This window comes from Medicago truncatula, chromosome 8, assembly GCF_003473485.1.
Source record: "Medicago truncatula cultivar Jemalong A17 chromosome 8, MtrunA17r5.0-ANR, whole genome shotgun sequence".
NCBI lineage: Eukaryota > Viridiplantae > Streptophyta > Magnoliopsida > Fabales > Fabaceae > Medicago > Medicago truncatula.
In genome coordinates, this window is record NC_053049.1 from 47,582,208 (window position 1) to 47,601,915 (window position 19,708).

At 34.2% G+C, this 19,708-nt stretch overlaps 3 protein-coding genes across 8 annotated transcripts; all 3 read left to right on the plus strand.

Moving 5' to 3' along the window:
- The first annotated feature begins 479 nt into the window (after window positions 1-479).
- LOC25502268 (putative E3 ubiquitin-protein ligase LIN-1) lies at window positions 480-8,239 on the plus strand. 2 transcript variants are annotated; one of them, XM_013591869.3, is made up of 15 exons: window positions 480-1,462; window positions 2,046-2,276; window positions 2,377-2,468; window positions 2,548-3,708; window positions 4,004-4,148; window positions 4,308-4,565; window positions 4,702-5,008; window positions 5,345-5,472; window positions 5,553-5,669; window positions 6,113-6,244; window positions 6,318-6,440; window positions 6,747-6,857; window positions 6,970-7,116; window positions 7,290-7,532; window positions 7,959-8,239. In XM_013591869.3, the coding sequence occupies exons 1-15, from the start codon at window positions 668-670 to the stop codon at window positions 7,974-7,976; spliced, it is 4,008 nt and encodes a 1,335-aa protein (XP_013447323.1). In that variant the 5' UTR covers window positions 480-667; the 3' UTR covers window positions 7,977-8,239. The 2 variants fall into 2 exon arrangements, with proteins under 2 accessions (XP_013447323.1, XP_024627707.1); XM_024771939.2 differs by having other exon boundaries at window positions 1,325-1,455.
- A 3,807-nt stretch (window positions 8,240-12,046) lies between these two features.
- Window positions 12,047-15,147, plus strand: LOC25502269 (protein NRT1/ PTR FAMILY 1.1). 3 transcript variants are annotated; one of them, XM_039829648.1, is made up of 6 exons: window positions 12,047-12,219; window positions 12,421-12,505; window positions 12,619-12,713; window positions 12,883-13,100; window positions 13,304-13,848; window positions 14,046-15,147. In XM_039829648.1, the coding sequence occupies exons 3-6, from the start codon at window positions 12,629-12,631 to the stop codon at window positions 14,938-14,940; spliced, it is 1,743 nt and encodes a 580-aa protein (XP_039685582.1). In that variant the 5' UTR covers window positions 12,047-12,219; window positions 12,421-12,505; window positions 12,619-12,628; the 3' UTR covers window positions 14,941-15,147. The 3 variants fall into 3 exon arrangements, with proteins under 3 accessions (XP_039685582.1, XP_024628446.1, XP_024628448.1); XM_024772678.2 differs by having other exon boundaries at window positions 12,048-12,219; window positions 12,609-12,713; XM_024772680.2 differs by having other exon boundaries at window positions 12,048-12,219; window positions 12,622-12,713.
- A 1,240-nt stretch (window positions 15,148-16,387) lies between these two features.
- LOC11412199 (cyclin-dependent kinase F-1) lies at window positions 16,388-19,211 on the plus strand. Of its 3 annotated transcripts, none has more exons than XR_003007881.2 (3): window positions 16,388-16,952; window positions 17,219-18,802; window positions 18,936-19,211. XR_003007881.2 is itself a non-coding variant. In XM_024772681.2 (2 exons), the coding sequence occupies exons 1-2, from the start codon at window positions 16,464-16,466 to the stop codon at window positions 18,152-18,154; spliced, it is 1,425 nt and encodes a 474-aa protein (XP_024628449.1). In that variant the 5' UTR covers window positions 16,388-16,463; the 3' UTR covers window positions 18,155-19,211. The 3 variants fall into 3 exon arrangements, 1 of the variants encoding a protein (XP_024628449.1); XR_003007882.2 differs by having other exon boundaries at window positions 18,940-19,211; XM_024772681.2 differs by having other exon boundaries at window positions 17,219-19,211.
- Window positions 19,212-19,708: the final 497 nt, after the last annotated feature.

The window sequence follows — 19,708 nt, forward strand, 5'->3', positions numbered from 1 at the left end:
CACCCATTTTGAAACGGATGGAGTATTTTTCTTCAAAAAAAAAGTCATTAAACAATTTTAAAAAAAATTATTAATTACTTAAATGAAGTTGGACTTATACCGAAAAAATTACTAATAAGTTGAACTTGCAAAAGTTCCAGCAAAAAAAACTACTACTACATCGTCATAAAATAACAATAAGAAATGATCTCTGCCAAATCAAAAGCATGAATCCAAAATCCAGAAACCGCATGACGTGATTAACAGTCAAACCGAGCCGGCTGGCCGGCAAAACGGGTCCCACTTGTTCATTTTTGCCGCCACATTTCAAAGTTGTTAGATTTACCAAAATATCCCACTCTTTTAGTCTTACTTATTCCACTTGGAACTTTGTCTTCTGCACCATTTTTTTATTACATAACAAAACCATGATCAATACATGTTTAATTGTTTAATTAATTACTTAGACAAAAAACTTGCCGTCATTTCAAATATGGGAATGTTGTTTTTCTGACTAATTATTAGTGATTATTACTTTCACATAAGGGTGAATTTGTCATTTCAAAACTTGCCGTCCCGTTCAGAGACTTTCGTTCCCGCAAATTGAATCAGTTAATACTGTTTATTCCCGTTAACATCGTCGTAAACCTCATTTCACTCATTCCCATTCCGATCAAAAACCACCGCCATGAACACAACACGAACTCAAATCCTCCGTTACACTACCGCATTCATCACCGGCGTTATTCATCAATCACAACTCCGTCGCCACCTCATTGAAACTCTCCACCGAGAAACTCCAATCACCAATCAAGTAACCTTAAAACAACTCAACCTCGCCTCAGAAGCTCTCGAAAGCGCCGTTTCCAACTCCAGCTCCGCCATTCGCTCTTCCTCTCTCTCCCTCGCGGAGAAACTTCTCCTTCCTCTCCCTGAGTATCCTCTTTCCTCCTTCCTCCTCTCCCTCATTCAAACCCTCCGTAACCACGCCGAAGAATCTGCCATCATTCTCCTCAGAATCTTTCATTCCAATCCTTCACTCGCTCGATCTGAAATAGCACCGTCTCTCTACGAGCATCTTTTTTGTTTTCATCTCTTCCCTGTTTTCCGATGGTTCGATGAACAGAGAACACGGATTTTGCCATCCGCTTCTGAAACTCCGAGCCGCGACGGAGACACCGGTGACTACTCTGTTTCCAACGATTTGTTTATGCCTTATGCAAAGTTGTTATCGAGTGTGAGCAGTGATCAAGCGTTAAAGCTGAAGGAGTTGGAGAAGGAGTACGAAGAGGTTTTGGATGAGAATTGCAGGGTTCTTGCTGTGTATTTTAAAGAGGTTTTGGTGAATAAAGATGAAGATTCGACGATTAGTCCACCGTTGTTGATCTTGAAGAACGCTGCAGGAAGTGGCAGCAACGACCGTGGTGGATTGCATAGAAAGGAGGAAATGAAAATGCCTCAGTTGGAGAACGGACGGTATAATGTAATGTTGTCCTTGATGTTATTTGTTTACGAATTTATACTTTTCTTCAATTCAACTTACAAATGTTTATGTTTGTTGTGTTAATTTCATTGGGTTCGTTCAATTTTTTATCAACTGGGATTTTAACATAAAAGTGAACCTAAAGATTGATTTCTTGTGCTTCAACTCAGTGTTGTGAAGGATTTGTTTGGTTTCTTGTTAAATTTTCTAGAATGAAGTTAACAAGAATTAGGTCAATTTTGGAAATTTTATTGGCCTCTTTGATTTTAATTAAGGCCTCCTGAAATTTAAATTGGACTGCTCAAAATTTGCTGTTAGTTGTTTGTGCATATAGTCATGGTCCGTGATTTTCTCCGGTACCAACGGATGACTTTTGTTTGGTGACACTTTGTTTCCTATAATAGCTAGAAAACAAAATTGTATTTGCACTGAGGTGTGTTGATATTGGCGTAGCTAGGTAGAAAGGAAAATGTGATTGTGGAGAAAACTAGGAGTTTCTTTGCATTTTGGTTTGATGGTTTAACGCACATGCATTTCATGATCATTTCCTCATTTACTTTTCCTTTTCTATTGATTCCTGCAGCCAATGTGGTCCGAAAGGGATACATCAGTTGAATTTTTGAGCAGCAGTTCGAGCAGCATATCCTCCCTCGCGCTGTTATATCCTCAAAGAGTCTCTCCAAGAGTCCTCCATCCCCTAAAATCTTCAAAATATTGGACAACACCAGCCTATTTAAACTCAGCCCCTGAAACTCAATTTTCTTTAGATGAGAATTTACTTTGTTCTTCTTCGGATTCTGAAGCTGAAAATGAGGTAATTGATGCCACTAAGAAACGGGAAAACCAATGAGGACTGAATTTTCTATGCTTGCTGTTTTAGTTTTTTAGTGCTAAGTGATGAATATGTCCTGTAGGAAAAAGACAAAAATGTAGCATTGTTGGAGCCTCGACAAAGCCAAAGCCAAAACAAGGAACAAATTCAAACCATCTTCAAAGAATCCAGGGGGTACGTATATTAAAAAACCATTCTTCAATATTTTGTTGTCTGATGCATTTTCTTTAACTTGGATTCTTCCTGCTCCTAGCTCCCCAGATTATCCAATGGCAGACTATGAAAACACGCCGCCACATGGAAGTGGGAAACAAACACCTCCTAAAGACTTCGTCTGTCCAATAACCAGTAACATATTTGATGATCCAGTGACTCTTGAGACTGGTCAGACATATGAACGTAAAGCTATTGAGGAATGGTTTAATAGAGAGAACATAACTTGTCCTATCACTCGCCAGAAGCTACAAAACACCAAGCTACCAAAGACAAATTATGTGCTCAAAAGACTAGTTGCTAGCTGGAAAGAACACAACCCCAGTTCAGTCCCGCCTACATGTGAGTGTCCATACAAAGATAGCGAGTCAGTAGTGAAGACAGAAATACCTTCAACTTCTCCTAATAGTGTCATAACACAGGCCACTGTTGATGGGATGATTGGCGAGTTACGCTGTGCAATCAATAACCTGTACATGTCAGAGATTCTCCAGGAATCTGAAATGGCGGCTCTTCAAATAGAGAAATTGTGGAGAGGAGGGAATCTGGGAGTGGATATCCACAGCATGCTATCAAAACCTCCAATTATTAATGGGTTTGTGGAGATACTTTTCAATTCTGTTGAACCCCAGGTTCTTCAGGCAGCAGTTTTCCTTCTGGCTGAGATGGGATCTAGAGACAATTCTGTTATTCAGACTCTAACACGCGTGGATACCGACGTTGAATGTATAATGGCTCTTTTCAAGAAAGGGTTGACAGAAGCTGTTGTGCTATTGTATGTCCTAAACCCATCCACTGTGACTCTTACTGAGATGGCCGTAGTAGAGTCCCTCATAGCCGTTTTCAATAAGAAAGAGGAAGACTTGGTTAACATGTGTTTAAATCCCAAAACAGCTGCAGTTCTTCTACTTGGACAGATTATTGGAAGCAGTGATGAGATAATTGCATCTTCGATTGTCAAGACTTTGTTCTCTGAAAAAGCACTTGGAGCTATTGTTGGCAGTTTAGGAGCTGAATGGGCAGAGGAGAGGATTGTTGCAGTGGAGATCTTATTAAGATGCATGCAAGAGGATGGGACTTGTAGGAACACCATTGCTGACAAAGCAGAGCTCTCTTCTATTATGGAGAGCTTCATCCATGCAAATGATGCAGAACGTTTCAAGATTGTTGAATTTTTTTCTGAGTTGATCAAGCTAAATAGGTATATCTATCTGTTCCGTATTCGGGATTATGCTAACCAAACTAGTAGCTAGCTTTTTTTTGTAAAAGAGAGTATCTAGTAGCTAGCTAATGTACTAATAGACTGGTTAAAGAGATAAGAAATGGAAAATATTTATTAAAAACACAAAATTTGATGCATTGATAACATCAAATAGTAAAGTTAACTACTTTCCATCTTTTATTCTTAACAAGTTTAGACCCCTTCCATAGTATTTGCCATCAAACTAATGTACTTTTTAGTTTATATCTGATAGCTTTCAATTGGTTCCTTCCAGGAGAACATTCAATGAAAGAATCCTCCATATTATAAAGGAAGAAGGGCCTTTTAGTACAATGCATACTCTTCTTATTCATTTGCAAACAGCCCTTCAAGATCAATGTCCAGTCATGGCCGGTCTCTTACTCCAACTTGATCTTCTGGTATGAATCTTGGAATCTGATACTAGTACTAGCTAAATCTTAAAAATAGGAACTAGTTTATGATTTCTATTTACACTTTCTATATATTACTACCTTTAAATCAAACACAATGTGCTGTTTTCCCAGTTATAGAGTTAACACCCGTCATGCCATTTTTAGGTTGAACCAAGAAATATGAGCATATACCGTGAAGAGGCAATAGACAGTCTTATTTCATGCCTGAGGAACTCAGATTTCCCTACTACCCAGTTAGCAGCTGCTGATACAATTATGTCACTGCAAGGGAGGTTCAGCTTCTCTGGAAAGCCTCTTATTAGAGAAGTCCTTCTTAAACGGGCCGGTATTGACAAAGGTCCCAGAAGTGATGTGCAGGTGGATCATATGAGCAACTTCTTCTCAGAAATCGAAATAACTGCAGTAATGTTCTTTGAAACTTTTAAAGTATTTTGAGTTTCTGTTTTCTGCTTCCAGGACATTCCTATTTTAGCTTTTTTGTTTGTTTGTTTGGTGTTCTATTATTTTAAAAATATTGTTATATACTCGGAATCAATAGGAAGAAGAGAGAGCAGCAGATGATTGGGAAAGAAAAATTGCATCTGTTCTAGTTAGCCACGAGTTTGGTATACTTTTTGAAGCTTTGGCAGATGGCATGAAGAGTAGAATTCCAGAGCTACGTTCAGCATGCTTTATATCAGCTACGTGGCTCATATACATGCTGACCACTCTACCAGATACAGGGATACAAGGAGCAGCCCGTGTCTGTTTGCTAAAGCCGTTCGTAAATAAATTAAATTCTGCTAAGGATATAGAACACAGAATCCTTTCTATGCTTGCTCTTAATAGCTTTCTTCATTTCTCTGGTAAGTTTCAGAAACCCAGCCAATTATTACAACCTTGATTTAAATAATTTAGAACAGCTAGATGATAATAAATAAATAAATAAATAAAATATTTTCTACAAAGGAAAATATCATCGGTTTTTTAGTTTCTGTAAGCATCATAAATTACTCATACAGAATTCAATAGATTTAGATAAGATCTTATTATTTTGGCTTCTCTATATTAGTCTATTTTGAAAAGTATGAAAATATTTGGTGAACCTATGAGCCTCTCTGTTGATTTATGTGTTCAAACTTATGCATGCCGTTTATGAAAATCAGCAATATGATGACTGTACTTGATATTGTAAATTTCAGATGGCTTACGTGATCTAACTGCTTCCTACGCTAAGGATATCTTAAAAGGTTTGAGAGAGCTAAAGAGATTCTCTCCCTTGGCATCTGAAATGCTGAAAGTTCTGGTTGATGAGAATGAGCCTAAAACAGTAAGTTTGGTGTATTCCTAAACCATTTTTTAGTATAGGCATGGTATTGGTGGATTATCTAAAATTCTTCATCGGAACAGGATATTTGGAGACATAAAGAGATAATCCAAGTAGATTGCAGAGGGAATGGAGACGTGCTGTCTGTCATTTGCTTCAAGGATAAAATTATTTCAGGCCATACCGATGGCAGCATCAAGGTAATAAAATTTAGGATTTCAAATGCCGTTTAAATTCTAATGTTTCATGATTACAGTTATTGAAACAAACTATAACTTTTATAGCACTCTGGCAGATAATAGATTTCTTATTTTATCTGTTATAGTTGTTTACATATTTATTTCCTTAAAACCACCAGAAAATAAATTACCGCAGACTGAAACTCTCCATTTATGCAATTACCTAGAGGGAGACTTGGGTGTGTGAGCATGAGCTAGATACATTAGAAAATAGATAAGATTAGGTGTTGCAAAAAGGAGTAAATTTTTATGACAAGGTGTTTGCCATTTACCTTAAAGATTCAATAGCTTTAAAAATGCCAGGTCATATTTACCTGGTCATTAGCAAAATGTTTGATCCTTGGCTGTATATGACAACTTTACCGTGATATGAGCTTACTGGAAAATACTTTGAACTTTTGAAGGTCTGGACATTAAAGGATAACGAATTACTTCTGTTGCAAGAGATCCAAGAACATACCAAGGCTGTGACAAACTTGACGATTTCAGAACCTGGTGACAGACTTTACAGTGGTTCACTTGACCGAACTGCAAAAGTAAAATTTTCTGCAGCTCTAGTTTCAATGTCAGACAGCCTGCTAACAAAAATTTTGTTTCGTTGAATAACAGATCTGGTCTATTGGAAAGGCAGCAATACATTGTGAGCAGGTGCATGATATGAAGGACCAGATTCATAATTTAGTTGTAACCAATAGCACAACTTGTTTCATTCCGCAGGGGGCTGGTGTCAAGGTACGCCATACGCATGCAAAATTAAAAAATAACACTACTTCCCTCTCATCATCAATGCCTACTTAGTAATCTCAGACATGAACATTATACTTTAGCTGGATGATGATGTACCGTTTCCTTCCTATCTGATTTAGTATCCAAAAAACTAAATCCCTAAGTGGGGATATTGACAAGTCATCAGTTTTCGGAACAGATTTGCTTCTTCTTCATCATCTTCTTCCCATCTAATGATTACAATTAGTTCGTTTAAATTAACTAAAGCAAGTAACATTATTGTGTGCCGTAATTACTTTTCTCTTTCATCAGGTTCAGTCAATGAATGGAGAATCCAAGTTGTTAAATTCAAATAAATACGTGAAGTGCTTGGCTCATGCTCATGGAAGATTATACTGTGGATGCCACGACAGTAGTGTTCAGGTATCAAGTTTTAAGAAGTACGACATAGCCTAAATCCAATGTGATGCTATCTCAACTTGAGTATGTGATGTTATCTCGACATATTTGTGATAATATTATTGTCATATTTCAGGAGATACATTTGGCCACTGGAACTATCAGTAATATTCAAAGTGGTTCTAAAAGATTACTTGGGAAAGCATATCCTATTCATGCACTGCAAGTTCATGGTGAACTTATATATGCAGCTGGCTCTTCCTTGGATGGAACTGCTATAAAGGTATCTCACACATATATGGTTTGTGTGTATATATAAATACTTAATTCTTGCTAGAAACATCAGGTTTCATGATATATTGAATTCTAAATCATAGAAATTATTTGAGCTTCTTTGATATTAACTTTCTGGATGTTCGTACCATAGTTAACTGACTGTTTTACATATACGTCAAGATATGGAATAATTCCAATTACAGCATGGTTGGATCACTGCAAACTGGATCAGAAGTGCGGGCTATGGCAGTGAGTTCAGAATTAATTTATTTGGGGTGCAAGGGAGGTGTTGTAGAAATTTGGGATAAGAAACACATTAAAGTTGGCACGTTACAGTTGGGTACAAATTGTAAGGTTAATTGCATGGCTCTAGACAGCAATGAACAAATTTTGGTGATTGGAACTTCAGATGGACAAATTCAGGTGACAAAAATTTTGCTTGAAGTTTTAATTTCAAATGGTTATATTATATTCTCATTTCACGCCTTGATGTAGCATACGACCCTTTTCTCCAAATCTACAATGATGATAGATTGAGGGTTGGGCCAACTTTTCATATTACAAAAGTTTGCATTTTTTTTTTTTGGATCAAGTAGTCTAGTGGACAGAGAAAATCACCTTAAAATGAATAAGTGGGGTGTCCGGGGTTCGAACCCCGACCCTTACATATATTGTGCATTATCCCTTACCAAATGAGCTAAGCTCGGGGACCAAAAGTTTGCATATTTATGTCATGTATATACCAACCAAGTAGCAGTTTTACTCTGTCTTCTAAATCATATATAAATAGAACTGTAATAGTAGAGTTTTTTTTTTTTTACTAAAAGTGACAATTTCTGGTTATTGCAGGCTTGGGAAATGAATTAAAAGAAGATAGTCATTGTACGGGTACAGGAAGACAGGATGAACTTTCCTTGATAACATTAAATTCATTAATCCTTCGAATAATAACCATCCTTTTTCTGACTAAAAAAAGAAAATAATAACCATCCTTTTTGGTTCATTGGGGGATGTATATAGCTCAAAACTCAAAGGTTTATACATAAAAAAAGCCTTGTACATAGATTGATTTTCTATGTAGATATATGATTAGTTTGCTATATATGCATGAAACTGTAATTTTATCCTTTCTTCTTTTTCCCTTCTCTTTTTATTTATTCATAGGGGTGTGTTAGGTGATAATTTTGGCACAGAAGAAAGTGATTATCCACTTTTCATATACTTTTCAAATTTCAATTTATTTTTTCATTATAAAAGTATAGCAATCAGTCAATGAAATATTTTCTTTAAATTATATTTTAAATAGTTGTATTATTTTGACACATGAATTTGATGATAAATTTTAAATTAGATGATTAAAGTGGTTCAAATATATGGTTAATCATGCTTAATAGATGTATATTTTCTTTAAGTATATCAAATTGCCGAAACTCATTTGCCATTCATTAATGCAATTAACCGGGATTTTAAATTATCATTAACTATGATTTTTAAAAGTACAAATATACATTATATTTATTAATCATCAAAATTGTGTTAAAATGTATATGATGCATGATGTATGATTTGATGATACAATTAACAACAACACTCAATTTAAGACTTTCGCAGTGTCTTACTAACCTTCTTTTTGTCAAATACAATAATAACCATTCAAATCTTTTTCTGTGATTTGTAAAAAAAAAAAAACTTTTTCTGCGAAGTACTTTGTATGGGGTTCTATCTACTAATGTGTATGAAAAAATATATGTTGAACAACATCAAATCTTAAATGAATCTCAGTTACCTAAGTGACTCTCCAATTGCACGTTTGAGGATATTTTAGATTATCAATAAAAAATGTATTTGGTTTATATTTATAAATTTGCCTCTACTCTTCATCCAGCCATCTAAATCTCTTCTTGTTCGGAGGCTTTTTCAAAAAAAAAAATTAAAAAATATCATGCGGATGAGAGTATGTGTGCTAGGTTGCAATGTTGTTTCTCAATGTAACTTGTGTGGCAAGGCAGTCGGGACTAGCCAACATCTTTTCTGGAATTGTGCTTCTGCGAGAAAAATCTTTTGGACCTGGTTTTTTCTACTCTTAGTATTGTTATTGACACTTCTTCTATTGATGTTGTTCTGGATATTTGTAAAATATATTTGTCTCCTCAATGTAAAATTATCATTATTGTTATCATTAATTCATTATCAACTTAATTGATGTAATTTGGTTTTGTAGATATAAAAACTAGGTTTGGATAACAAGATCATTTCTTAGAAATCGACCTCTCATATGGTGATCTCTGATACTTTTCTTGCTCAACCACTCTAGTCTCTACATGGACCTCTTTCTCAACTATGCATGAACATGTTGTTCTTAAGTCATTTTTTGTTTTAACCTATTCTCCTCGGATTAAAGAGGATATATACATCCACCGATTGTTTCTTGGATCAAATGCAACATAAGGTTTCCCTGGATCAACTGTTTGTGCTGGTATTTCGAGAGAAAGTAATGTTGTTGTAGGTTGTTTTGCTCAAAATTTAATCATATCTATTGATTTTCATGCAGAGCTTATTGAGTTATGCATGCAATTGAGATTGCTTCAACAAAAAAAAGGGTTGGATTTCTCTTTGGTTGGAAACATACTCTCAATTGGTTACTCTTACTTTAAAGAATCATTGTATGGTTCCTTGGAGGTTAAGAAACCGGTGGTTGAACTGTGTTGAGTTAACTAAGAATATTAGATTCATTATTTCTCATATCTTTAGAGAATGCATATTGCACATAATATGCTTTCCTTGGTCTTTAGAATTGGTTTTGTTTGGCAGGACATCTCTTGTGTTTCAGATTTATTTAACTGAAATAGGCTAGGGCTCCCTGATTATCTTTTATGCTAATGTATATCAAGGTTTCAAATTTTTGTTTGCTCCGTACTTTTTTCCCTTCACCTATGTTTTTTCTCATTGGTTTCCCTTTATCTTTCATAATTGGATTGGTATTCGTCCACCCTATCTCTTTGCAAGCTATTCTTGTATGGTCACAAGATAAAATTTATAATGATTAGGCTCACACATAATAGGGTACTTTTTTTATAATTAAAAAAATGATTTCATATTTTTGGGGGGGAAAGGGTTGATTTATGTGTGTGTATAAATTCCGTAAATTCGATCTTGTCGTCATAGAAGACTATCTCCTCTTTACATCCTAGTTATAGGTCATCTTTTACATATTCATCTATTTTGTTACTCTTTCCATCCTAAATTATAAGTTGTTTTGGTCATCTTACACATATTAAGAAATATGATTAATTTTATATGTTAAAGATAAATTATGAGTTATTTTACAAATTATCCATAATTAATGATATGAGAAAAATAAATTAAAGAATTTAAAAAAAATGATAGTAATAAATAATTAAAAATATAATATGAAACGCAACATTAATCTACATTCATATTGCAATTAGGCTTAGAATTTGAGACAATTTTTTTTCAAACGACTTATGATTTGAGAATGACATCGCTGAAAAAAATTGAAAATGAAGGAGTACTAGTGTACTACATTTATATATTATTACATTATTGGTCAATTTTATCCTCCGTTTTTGCCTCTTTTTTGGTCTACATGCATGTAGGCCGGTTTCTTGAAAAAAAAAATATGTATGTAGGCCAGTTCACCAATTAATTAACTAAAATGAAATAATAAATTAATCTTTTGATTTAACCTTTGCAACATTTAATCGATCGTTGGACATAAACTATGGCCTTTACGTTCTACTTAAACATTCTAAATAATAAATAAATAAATAAGGGTAATGAATGCTATCCAGATCCAAATTTCATTTATTTTACTTTAATTAAAGTGATAAATAAGGCAATTAATTAAAAGAAGAAAAATGTGTATTCAATACTCTATCAAATTTCCTATTTTGTGAAGCATGGAATCCTATTTTGTGTTCAAGAATATTTTGTAATTTTTACACATTTGATGATTTTGTATTTGATATTTTTTTTTGAGAGGTTGTATTTGATATTTTAATTGGTTGTGTTTTATCTTTGGAATTGTTAATTTATTTTAGATTTTGTTTTAATTGAAAATGTTGCTAATTATGCATAGGCTTCCGTGAATTAGTTTAAAAAAAATATGATTCACAAAAAATTTACGAAAAGAAAAATTGGTTTGAGTAAAATCCACAAGAAGAAAAAAATTTGTTAAGAAATGAAAAGGATATAGAAAGAAATGTAAATGTTCATTTATTGCTCCTTAATCAGTGATCCGAGGACACCGGTTAGCAACACCCAATAAATAAATAGCAAAACGTAAAGTACTCCCACTTGAAGATATATAGTTGGCAATTTCTATGGTACACTCGAAAAATTTGAGTGTACCGCTACACCTATATATTTTTTTAGGAAAAAATATTTTCTATCATTTACAGTTATAATAACAATATTTTATTTCTCAAAAATGTTGGCGAAGCAAAATTCAACTTTTTTTAATTTTTTATTACTTATAATAGTGAATATTTATTATTTTTTCAATAAAATGTAAAATAATTAGTATGATTCTTATAAACAATGAAATGATATTTTTTCTTATGAAATAATATTTTCTAAAATATAAAAGTCGACAAATAGCTCTTTTTTACATAAAAATGATCGTTAGCTTATTGATTTATGAAACAGGTGTACCGGTACACCTTAATTTAAGGGTGTACCATAGAAACTCCCTATATAGTTTACTGTGAACCATAGGATAACGTTTTTGAAACTAGATGCCAAAATTCTTCGCGTGATACTAATCTCTCGCGTTATTCTTCCACCGTAAACAATGATGGCGACATATTGAGAGTAAATTGCAAATGAAAACACATTAACAGCTAGCAAGAAAACACACACATATTTTTATTTTTACCCTCCGGTTCTCAATAATTGTTCCACTCAAGTAATCAAACTCAAATTTATCCAAATGATTTGTCCTTTAGTGAAGTTCATCAGCTGCTTGAGCTCAATAAATTTATTACACATTCCCATATATCTTACAAAAAGGAATTCATGCATATACTGATAAATGGCCAATGCTAGCTGTAACGTGCATTATTGATTGCGCATTTCAGTGCCGAAAATGGTAAAAAAAAAATAATAATAATAAGAAATATCGTGATGATCATCTATTATAGGGTGACATTTCTTGTCTCTTTATTAGTCATATACTCATATTGATCTCTTCTCTGAACACACACTATGACAATAAATGGACAAATAATTTGTTTTTTTCTCTATTATTAAGAAAAAAATTATTGCTCATTTTTCCAACATTATTACCCAGCCGTACAATACAATAATGGAAGAATCTTGATGATATACATGTGACAAATAATTTTTAGATAAGAACGAGGTCTACTTGTAACAAGGTGAGATAATTCTTGTCCATATACGTATATATAGTGCTTTAAACATATCTATTCTATTGTATTGAATAACTAGCAACTCAATTATATTTTGTTTATAACATAGACTTGTGTAGTAGAAGGAAAATGGAGATGTCAATGGAGCAAAACAAAGACACTGAACATGTTGAAAGGAAAAAGGGTGGTTATAGAACAATGCCCTTTATCATAGGTGATGACCCCTTCATTTCTATATAGGACATTTTTACTACTTATTTCATATATTAATAACATATTAACTGTATTAATAATCATGGATTTTACTTTGGTATACATATTTTTTTATTGTTCTAACAAAAAGGTTATGATTTTCTAACTTGTTTTTTATTGATATATTTTAGCAAATGAGACTTTTGAGAAGGTTGCAAATGTAGGACTTCATGTGAACATGGTTTTGTACCTGCTAAACGAGTATCATGCAGAGCCTTCAACTGCGGCTATCATAATATTCTTGTGGAATGCTGGATCCAATTTTATGCCACTTTTTGGTGCTTTACTTTCTGATTCTTGCCTTGGACGATTTCGTGTTATTGCTTGGGGAACAATCATCGACCTTCTCGTAAGCTAATTATAAATACTTCTATTGAAACTTAGCATTAGAAATTATGACTTAATTCCACCGTTCGGTTTAATCTGTTCAAGGTTAATTTTGAAACTTAATTGACCGTTTAGTTTCTAGTAATGTTAATTTTAATTTTATTATATAATTTTTGTATGTGAGTGGTTTGGTGAAATTTGGTTAAGAATCTTAATTCATTGCAGGGATTAATTGTGTTGTGGCTAACTGCAATCATTAGGCATGCAAGGCCACCAGAGTGCAATAATGGAGAATCATGTACAAGTGCAACAGGAATGCAATTCTTGTTTCTTTTCTCTTCACTTGCTCTAATGGCTTTTGGAGCTGGTGGTATTAGGCCATGTTCTTTAGCATTTGCAGCTGATCAAATTAACAATCCAAAAAACCCAAAAAATGAGAGAATTATGAAGAGTTTCTTCAATTGGTACTATGTTTCAGTTGGTGTTTCAGTTATGGTTTCGATGGTATTCATAGTATATATTCAAGTTAAAGCAGGTTGGGTTATTGGTTTTGGTATACCAGTGGGTCTTATGTTGTTTTCTTCTGTCGTGTTTTTCTTGGGATCTTTTATGTATGTTAAAGTGAAACCAAACAAGAGTTTACTTGCTGGATTTGCTCAAGTCATTGTTGCATCATGGAAAAACAGACACTTAACTTTGCCTCCAAACAACTCTGGTTTGTGGTATTTCCAAAGTGGCTCTAATCTTGTTCAGCCCACGGACAAAGCAAGGTAATACTTTGTCTTATTCAATTAATGTATGTTGAAAACTCTTCATTTTTATTAAATAGTTTGGTGACCAAAATTTCGAATAAGTGGAGAATTCAGGGTTCGAACTCAGCTCCGCATGTATAATACAATGTCTCTATCAATTAAACTATACGGACAAGGACATTTATCAATTAACATAAATTTGATTCTTTGTATAGGTTCTTGAACAAGGCTTGCATTATGAAGAACAGAGAAAAAGATTTAGACTCTAATGGGATGCCAATTGATCCATGGAGTTTATGTACAGTAAGACAAGTAGAGGAGTTGAAAGCAGTAATCAAAGTTCTTCCGCTATGGTCAACTGGCATCACAATTGCAGTTACAATAAGCCAACAATCGTTTTCTGTGGTCCAAGCAACCACTATGAACAGAATGGTTCACAATTTTGAGATTCCACCAACAAGTTTTAGTGCATTTGGAATTCTCACCTTAACCATATGGGTAGCTATTTATGACCGCATTATAGTTTCTTTGTTATCAAAGTACACAAAAAAAGGAAAAGGACTCACTTTAAAGCAAAGAATGGGAATTGGAATAGGAATATCATGTTTAGCCACCTTAGTAGCAGCATTAGTAGAGAAAAAAAGAAGAAATGAAGCAATTAGAGAAGGATTTATAAATGATCCAAAAGGTGTAGTGAACATGTCTGCAATGTGGCTAGTACCTCAACATTGCTTAGTTGGTTTAGCTGAGGCATTCAGTGCAATTGGACAAATTGAGTTTTTTTACTCTCAATTTCCTAAAAGTATGTCTAGTATTGCTGTTTCACTTTTTACTCTTGGATTTGGGACAGGAAATTTGGTGGCTACCATTATAGTTAAGTCTGTTAAAAATGGGACACAAAGAGGAGGTCAAGTTAGTTGGTTATCAGCAAATATCAATCAAGGGCACTATGATTACTACTATTGGCTCCTTACTATTCTAAGTTTGGTGAATATGTTTTACTTCTTGTTGTGTAGCTGGGCTTATGGGAGTACTGAAGATATAAAAAATTGGGATGAAGAGGTTGATACAAAATCTGAAATGTCAAAATATGAGGAAGAAAATATCTAGTTAATTACATTCAAAGGAAAAGTAAATCTAGTTAATTAACCAAAACTCCAAAAAGGTTCTTTTTTTTTTTTAGGGCAAACAAAAGATTTCTCTTCTATATTTTATTGTGATTGTATTGGTAAATTTATTTCTCTTTGTTAAGAAGTACTACTTTTTTAATGCAATTATTTGCTATCATCTATTTATCTTTTAGTTGTATTTGTTAAACAACCAATGCAATGTGTTTTTTTACATAACAATAATAAGAATAAGAACAACAGCAACAACAACTAATGCAATGATTCTTAAAAAAATACATTTGAAATTAGTGAATGAATATCTATATCTATGATTGCGTAATGGTATGAGTGTGTTGTTATTTTTTTTTATTCACTTTGTTTTATATTATATTTTATAAAGATTTTTCCTAATTTCCTTTAGATCCTAAGAGATTATCATTTAACATGAATACATGATAATATTTCTTATGAGTTAATAAGTTGAATTATTTTAAACTACTATTTTTAGGTACTTCAAGAGGATTGTTTCAAAAAAAAAAGGTACTTCATGAGGATTAAAGTGTATGGTGCTCACATTTGTCAACAATGGTAGTTTCTCTCGGGATGAAAGATCAATACTCATAAAATAAAATATTACTAATTTATCTCTTAGAGATTTTTTCGGAATATTCCTTTTTTTTAAAAAAATAAAATAAAATGCCCCACTTTGAAAAATAAACATCAAAATATCCCATTTTTATCCCCTTCATGGAAGTCGCATTCTGGAAAATGCGGCCTCTCAATGTTTTTTTTCATTTCTTTTTTAATAGTTGTGATGGAGGGTAGCATCCATGTGATAAGAAGAGAGGATATTTTGTTCTTGATTTTCATATATATTAAGATCGTTTCGAATTGATGGTGGACTCTTAAAATGAAGTCCTTTCATTTATTTTATTTTGAAAATTTGTCATTTTCATTTACAGAAATTTAGTTGATATGAATTAGCTATCATCTACTCATGTAAATGTAAAGATTAATATTTTTAAATCAAATAAAATCATAATAAGAGAAATATTAATAACACATATTTTTCAACACATGGTTAAAATTTACATGGATTCAAGAACGCACATAATTTGGTGGAAAGCATGTTAATTTTAACCATTAAAAAGAGTGGTGTGTTAAAATATGTAGGTTGATACTTGCTACTATTCCTCATCATAAGATAGCTGATTCTTCATTACGTCGAGTAGCACTTGGGTGACATTGGCCAACCACAATATCACATGTGGCTTTCTTCTTTTTTTTTCACAAGATTTTTTTGTTGTTTTGCACACTTGTAACATTGTGGTGGTTGGTAATTTCACCAATGTCACCAACCAGAATGTCATCCAAGTATTATCCCATTAGGTCAGGACCAAAGCTGGTTTTTTGATTAAAATAAATAAATTTAGCACTCCTTTGTTTTATGGTTGGATTCGAACCTAGACAGACCGATAAATTGAAGTGAATAAATACGTAGAAAAAACTTTGTTTGAGGCGAAAATGGAGCCGGGTCGTGCAACTAAGAGTTGGAGCATCCATACCCGATCGGAGATAATCGCCAAATATCAAGTCATGGAACGTATCGGCTCCGGAGCTTACGCCGACGTCTACCGTGGCCGTCGTCTCTCCGACGACCTAACAGTCGCCCTCAAAGAAATCCACGATTACCAGTCCGCATTCCGAGAAATCGAAGCGTTACAGATGCTTCAAGGCTCTCCAAACGTCGTCGTTTTGCACGAATACTTCTGGCGCGACGACGAAGACGCTGTTCTTGTACTCGAGTACCTTACCACTGATTTGGCTACCGTGATTTCCAATGCTGCTAAGGAAGGGATTCCGATTCCAGTTGGTGAGTTGAAGCGTTGGATGATTCAGATTCTTTGTGGACTTGATGCTTGTCATCGGAATATGATCGTTCATCGTGATTTGAAACCTTCTAATCTCTTGATTTCTGATTGTGGTGTTCTCAAATTGGCTGATTTTGGACAGGTAAATACTAAATAGCATATCTCATTAATTAAATGAGCTCCTTCATCTTTGTGTTTTTTGTGATTTTTTCTTCTATCTAGATCGGGGATAGTAATATTTAGTTTGAGGAAATTCATTTTTTATTATGATTATTAGACACTGTATTTTAGGCTATAATTGCATCATGTAGTTTGAGTTTAAGTTGAACCAGTGTTGTGCAATTGCATCCAAAGAAGTGTATAAGGTTTTTTTCTGGAATGAAATGTTTCATTGACTAATTTTCTCAGGCAAGGATACTCATAGAGTCTGGATTTGATGCTTTTGAGGAGAATCCACCACCATGTGAGGAGGATGGTTCTAATCATGAAAGTTCACTTCATCATCCTGAAGCTTTTCCTCACACTAACAACTTAAGCCAATTAGGATTTGAAAATCAAGAGCAGGGAAGCAGTCATGAAGAGTATTTTAGTGTTTTAGATGAGCTGAAAACAAAGAAATCTGTGGATGACGTTGACAAGAATACAAACATTCCGGATGGAAATACTTCTTGTCTTGCAACGTGCACAACAAGTGATATTGATAATGATCCTATGAGAACTTCTTTTAGTTATGAAGCAATGGAGGGGGAAGATAAAGAACATGGTTGTCTCACATCATGTGTTGGAACTCGCTGGTTCCGGGCTCCTGAATTGCTTTATGGATCTGCTAATTATGGTTTAGAAATTGATCTCTGGTCACTTGGATGTATTTTTGCTGAGCTCTTGACTCTGAAGCCCTTGTTTCCTGGAACTGCGGATATTGACCAGCTCAGTAGAATTATTAATGTTTTGGGCAATCTTGATGAGAGAGCTTGGGCTGGTTGTTCAAAACTTCCTGATTACGGAATAATCTCGTTTAGCAAGGTAGAAAACCCTGCTGGTGTTGAAGCCTGCCTCCCCAACCGCTCCCCCGACGAAGTGGCTCTAGTAAAAAAACTGGTTTGTTATGATCCGGCTAGGAGGGCTACAACAATGGAGCTACTTCATGACAAGTACTTTAACGAGGAACCTCTTCCTGTTCCTGTTTCAGAGTTGCGATTTCCTTTGACCAGAAATACAGAAGATGATGATTCTGTTGGTGTGTGGCAGGATTACAATGACATTGGTTCTGATTCTGATTTTGATGACTTTGGCCCTGTGAATATCACCAAAACTGATACGGGTTTCTCCATTCAGTTTCCTTGAGCTTGATGGATTCGATGTACATCATGTTCTTGGAACCGCTGTTTCCATTTGTGTTGTTCAACTGATATTTTACTCGCCAAATACGTGGAAAGTCTGCGGTCAAGAGATTAATTGTAAGAAAATCTATTTTTCTGGTATGACATGTTTTGTGAACTAAAGGTTAAATAGTGCAAAGCAAGCAGCATGATGGATTGTATGTTAGTGTAACAATGATATCTGTACTCTGTAGTTGATGTGTAATACAGCATTTTTTGAACACTGAACTTTGTATGAACGAAATAATCTCCTACCTTTAAATGTAACCAAGTGGAAATTTTGCAATGCAACTATACATGGAAAGCCGAATGCGACATGTTCTTTTTTCCTTGAAATCCTTATTCTCTTGGAACTCGATCAAAACTGGAAGAAATGGAAGGATGCTACACTGATAAAGGACCAAGCACCGAGCCGAGTATCATGACTCCATAAAGTCTTTGCTTTGTCCTTATCATGATTGGCTGTGTCTACTAAATATATCTTTTGCATGCGTCCTTAAAGATGCATCCAATTTGTGCGGGAACTGATGTCAAAGCATGTTCTTGTGTAGCTATGCAATCTGTCTCTGATAATGAATACCACTTGCTCTGCAGACGCAGCCTAAATTCGGTTGTAGGTTTCTGTCTGAACTTCTAAATTAGTAGTTTCTGTTATTTTTATTCATTCTGTATTTTTGAAGTCTTATTGTATTATTTTTGTTTAGTTTAGATATTAACAAAAGCTATGTCTTGTGACTTGTGTGTAGGTAGTGGCCTAGTGGGTATAGAACTATTGTTCTTTTTTGCCTCCTCTAATACATAGAACATGGTGGGGGGTGAACACGACGATTTTATCTATTTCAATTAATGCAAGATGAAGAAGAAAAAAAAATGGTTCAAGTTGAATGTTGTGAATTTACTGCAAATTGTATTTTGATGTATTAAAGGTTGATAATACTCATGCAAATTGTAAAAGAGTATACTTGTATGCTCAAAGTATCTTTGGGTGTGTGACGCTATGAAAATACTTTGATGGTCATGAATATTTTGGCACACTATATTAACGCGCGCACATAAATACATATCATTTAATTATTTTAAAAATATACAATATTTAATTCTTTTTTTCTACCTTTTCTCAAATATGTGTGTGAGCTCAAATAGTATATCCAAATTCCTATCCAAAAAAAAAATAGTGCATTCAAATGGTTGTGAGTTGCAAATTGCGATCACCCAAGACTTTATCATCTCACTTGGAGCCAAGGACGTTAGCAGAGTGCAAGGACGGGAAGTACTCTCCAGCCTGCCCACCCATCCTTGTCCCCCATATTACACATGTAGTAGGCCTATCCTAGTCAAAAACTGAAGTTGCGAAAACTGTGGTGTAAGCCATGCAAATGGAGTGGTTATTCCGGTCTTGTAAGAGAGCAGGTTAGACATTTTGGTCGTGGACAGCATACAAACCTACAGGGTGCATTGGTTGTATTAACATTAAATAAACACATGTTTAACAAATCTTCTTTTTTTGTATACACAAAAA

Coding starts and splice junctions, on each gene's coding strand:
- LOC25502268 (XM_013591869.3), top strand. CDS start 668: ATGAACACAACACGAACTCAAATCCTCCGTTACACTACCGCATTCATC. Junction 2,469..2,547: donor ATCTTCAAAGAATCCAGGGG/GTACGTATATTA, acceptor TCCTGCTCCTAG/CTCCCCAGATTATCCAATGG. Junction 5,670..6,112: donor ATACCGATGGCAGCATCAAG/GTAATAAAATTT, acceptor GAACTTTTGAAG/GTCTGGACATTAAAGGATAA.
- LOC25502269 (XM_039829648.1), top strand. CDS start 12,629: ATGGAGATGTCAATGGAGCAAAACAAAGACACTGAACATGTTGAAAGG. Junction 12,714..12,882: donor AACAATGCCCTTTATCATAG/GTGATGACCCCT, acceptor GATATATTTTAG/CAAATGAGACTTTTGAGAAG. Junction 13,101..13,303: donor GAACAATCATCGACCTTCTC/GTAAGCTAATTA, acceptor AATTCATTGCAG/GGATTAATTGTGTTGTGGCT.
- LOC11412199 (XM_024772681.2), top strand. CDS start 16,464: ATGGAGCCGGGTCGTGCAACTAAGAGTTGGAGCATCCATACCCGATCG. Junction 16,953..17,218: donor AATTGGCTGATTTTGGACAG/GTAAATACTAAA, acceptor TAATTTTCTCAG/GCAAGGATACTCATAGAGTC.